Source organism: Lagenorhynchus albirostris, chromosome 14 (genome assembly GCF_949774975.1).
Source record: "Lagenorhynchus albirostris chromosome 14, mLagAlb1.1, whole genome shotgun sequence".
Classification (NCBI taxonomy): domain Eukaryota; kingdom Metazoa; phylum Chordata; class Mammalia; order Artiodactyla; family Delphinidae; genus Lagenorhynchus; species Lagenorhynchus albirostris.
In genome coordinates, this window is record NC_083108.1 from 54041763 (window position 1) to 54045103 (window position 3341).

General features: G+C 47.1%; 1 protein-coding gene across 1 annotated transcript; it reads left to right on the forward strand.

Annotated features, from left to right (window-relative positions):
* The first annotated feature begins 478 nt into the window (after nucleotides 1–478).
* LOC132504035 (large ribosomal subunit protein eL31-like) lies at nucleotides 479–810 on the forward strand. Its single transcript, XM_060121007.1, has one exon. It carries the CDS (start codon nucleotides 495–497, stop codon nucleotides 795–797), a length of 303 nt encoding a protein of 100 aa, XP_059976990.1. The 5' UTR covers nucleotides 479–494; the 3' UTR covers nucleotides 798–810.
* The last annotated feature ends 2531 nt before the right edge of the window (nucleotides 811–3341 follow it).

The window sequence follows — 3341 nt, forward strand, 5'->3', positions numbered from 1 at the left end:
GATTTTGGTGTTTGTGTCATTTGGGCTTGGATTACACGTTCCTTCCCCTGTTGCTGGGAGGCCCATGTTCTTGGAAGTAACTGAACTAAGGCTGGAATAGTGGGGATTGAGAAAATGAATGACTTGGAAGAAGATACTGCAATAGCAGTTTGTGGAGACCCTCTTTCTGCCCCCTGCTCAGACATCCAGGGCAGGTGAGACATCCAGATGCACAGGACCCTTTGGTTGTGTCATCTCGGTTCACTCCTTGCTGCCACCACTAGACGGGCACTCATCTGTTTCCTGGGACACGGTTCTAGGGCTCTCTCCAATTCCTCCCAGGGTCTCCAGCATGATTCCTTCTCTCTCTTTGCAGCCGGCGCAGAACAAATAGACCAGTGAGAGGACAGAACGCAGATGGCATATCTCTCATATAAGTTACCTATTCAGGTTGCTTGCTTACTTATTCATTTAATAAACATGTATGGATTCCTTTCCAACCCAGGCAGGGCAGGATGGCTCCCACAAAGAAGGGTGGTGAGAAGGGCCGCTTCACCATCAACGAGGTGGTGACCAGAGAATACACCATCAACATTCACAGGTGCTTCCATGGAACAGGTTTCAAGGAGCGTGCCTCTCGGGCACTCAGGGAAATCCAGAAATTTGCAATGAAGGAGACGGGGACTCCAGATGTACACATTGATGCTAGACTCGACAAAGCCATCTGGGCCAAAGGAATAAGGAATGTTCCATGCCGTATCCATGGGCCATTGTCCAGAAAGTATGATGACGATGAAGATTCACCAAACAAGCCCTAAAGGTTGGTTACCTATGTACCTGTCACCACTTTTCAAAAATCTACAGCTCGTTGATGTAGACGAGAACTAAATGTCGATTGGCCAAGAAAGTTATAGAACGGCCAAAACCAAACACAAACAAACAAACAAAAATGTATGGAAAACCTACCATAGGCTGAAAACTTGCTCTGGAGATGCAAGACCTCAAGAAGTTCACAATCTAGTGGGAAAGATAGACTTTTTTTTTTTTTAATATATGATTGCGATAGTCTGATGAGTGTTAATGTAACCTAAGGCCAAGGTAACATAGGAGCATTTACAAGGGCATCCAAACCAGACTAGGGGTGGTACCGATCACATAGGTGACCAAGTTGGGACTGGACGGGCGTGCTGGAGTCTGCCTGTGGGCCCCATGGGAGACGGGGACTGAGTGTGTTATTGCCAGTTGGTGACAGGAGAGTGGCTGCTGTGAGGGGTGTAGGGCATTTCACGATGAGATAGTAACATAAAATGAGAAATGACCACAGCTCATCAGGAACCGCAAATTGCCGGCGTGGCAGAAACATAAACTCTGAGACAGGGTAGGGAGTATAAAGGGAAGAGGAGGGGCTTTACATGTCTGGCTAAGGCATTTTTGAAAGGATCAAAGTGGGAGAATGACAAGACTTAACAAGATATGCGTTTTCAAAGATAATTGAAAGCGGTAGAGGGAAGGTATTGGGGTGGGAAATGTTAGAGGTGGGAGACCAGTTAAGTGGCTTCTGTGACGTTTCAGCCACGGGGGGGATGAGGTGGTGAAGGGAGGTGGCAGTTACAGGAAAAGAGAAGAACAAAGGTGAAACCAACAGCAGGGGCAACTCTGTGACCTTCCTTCCCTGACACAATGGGATTAGGATGTCATTGCAGGTCTACGCGAAAGGAGCTTAGAAGAAATGACCAGACAGTATCCAAGCACGTGTCAGATCAATGTCTAAGTAAGTAAGTAGCTCAAAGTTAACTAAGAAGAGGCAGGTAAGGGATAAAGCCAGCTGGGATGGAGAGTGTAGGGAGAAAGTGCAAGCAGATAGATACCATGGGAACCTGATTTAGTGGGACCCTTGCAGCTGGTGAGTGTTCCAGAAGCCCTAAAGGAACCAATACGGAACACATCTATGGGTGTGGGGAGGGGTCTAGGGTCACTTACCTCCTGACTTGGGTCACTTTCAGCAGTGAAAGGTAGAAAGTTCAGGAAGAAAGACTTTTGGGAAGAAGATAATGAGTTGAGTTTTGAGCTTTTTGGATTTTAGATGCTTGATGGCCATCTGAGCCACATTCACTCTGGAAAGCATCTAGGTAATGCAAGAGATGTGATGGAAGCTAAGAGAAAAGAGTCTCAAGAAAGAAAAAACAGTGAAAATGTCCATTGCTTCAATGAAATAAAATAGGTGTCCATCTGATTTGACAAAAGGAAAGTAACCAGTGATCTTAGTGAGAATGTTTTTGGTAGCGTGGTGTTAGAAAGTAGATTACCAGATCACCTCCGCTGAGGACCTGAGGGAGAGAAGAGAAGGTTGTTGCAGTGGGAAGTCAATTTGATGCAAAGTTTACCTCCAATCAGGTGACCAACCGTCCCTGTTTGCCCAGGACTGAGTGGATTCCCAGGATGCTGGACTTTTAGTGCTAAGACTGAGAAAGTCCTTGGGCAAGCAGAACAGACTGGTCACCCTGCCTTCAATCCCACTACCAGAAAGGCTGTCCAAGAGGTCATGAAATAGGCTCAGATAAAATGAAGACGCTTGGGACTTCCCTGGTGGCGCAGTGGTTAAGAATCGGCCTGCCAATGCAGAGGACATGGGTTTGAGCCCTGGTCTGGGAAGATCCCACACGCCACGGAGCAAGTAAGCCCATGCGCCACAACTACTGAGCCCGCATGCCACAACTACTGAAGCCCCTGCACCTACAGCCTGTGCTCTGCAACAAAGAGAAGCCACCTTAATAAGAAGCCCGTGCACCACAACGAAGAGTAGCTCCCTCTCGCCGCAACCAGAGAAAGCCCGCGTGCAGCAATGAAGACCCAATGCAGCCAAAAATAAATAAATAAATTTATTAAAAACAAAAAAAATTAAGATGCTTGAGGGAATTCCCTGGTGGTCCAGTGGTTAAGACTTGGCACTTTCACTGCTTTGGGCCCGGGTTCAATCCCTGGCTGGGGGAACTAAGATCCCACGAGCCGTGTGGCGTGGCCAAAAAAAAAAAAATTAAGATGCTTGAATCACAATGTTTACTGAATAAATTTAAAACGCACAGCAAGAAACAAAGGGGAAGAGATGAAGGATGCTATCACCATGAGGATAGGGTGCAAGTTGGGTGTATGAGCCACAGCTCTCTCTCTGTCTGTCCCTGTCTGTCTCTCTCATCTTCATTCCCTGCTGCCAGTATGGTCACAAGGTCCAGAGTTGAGGGTGAGCAAGGGGACTCAACAGACTGAAAGTATCTGGAGCCAACACACGCTTACTCCTTCCAAGAGATGGAGGGACAAATAGCTTGGACACAACTGAAACTCACCAGTAAGTTGCTGAAAAGCTA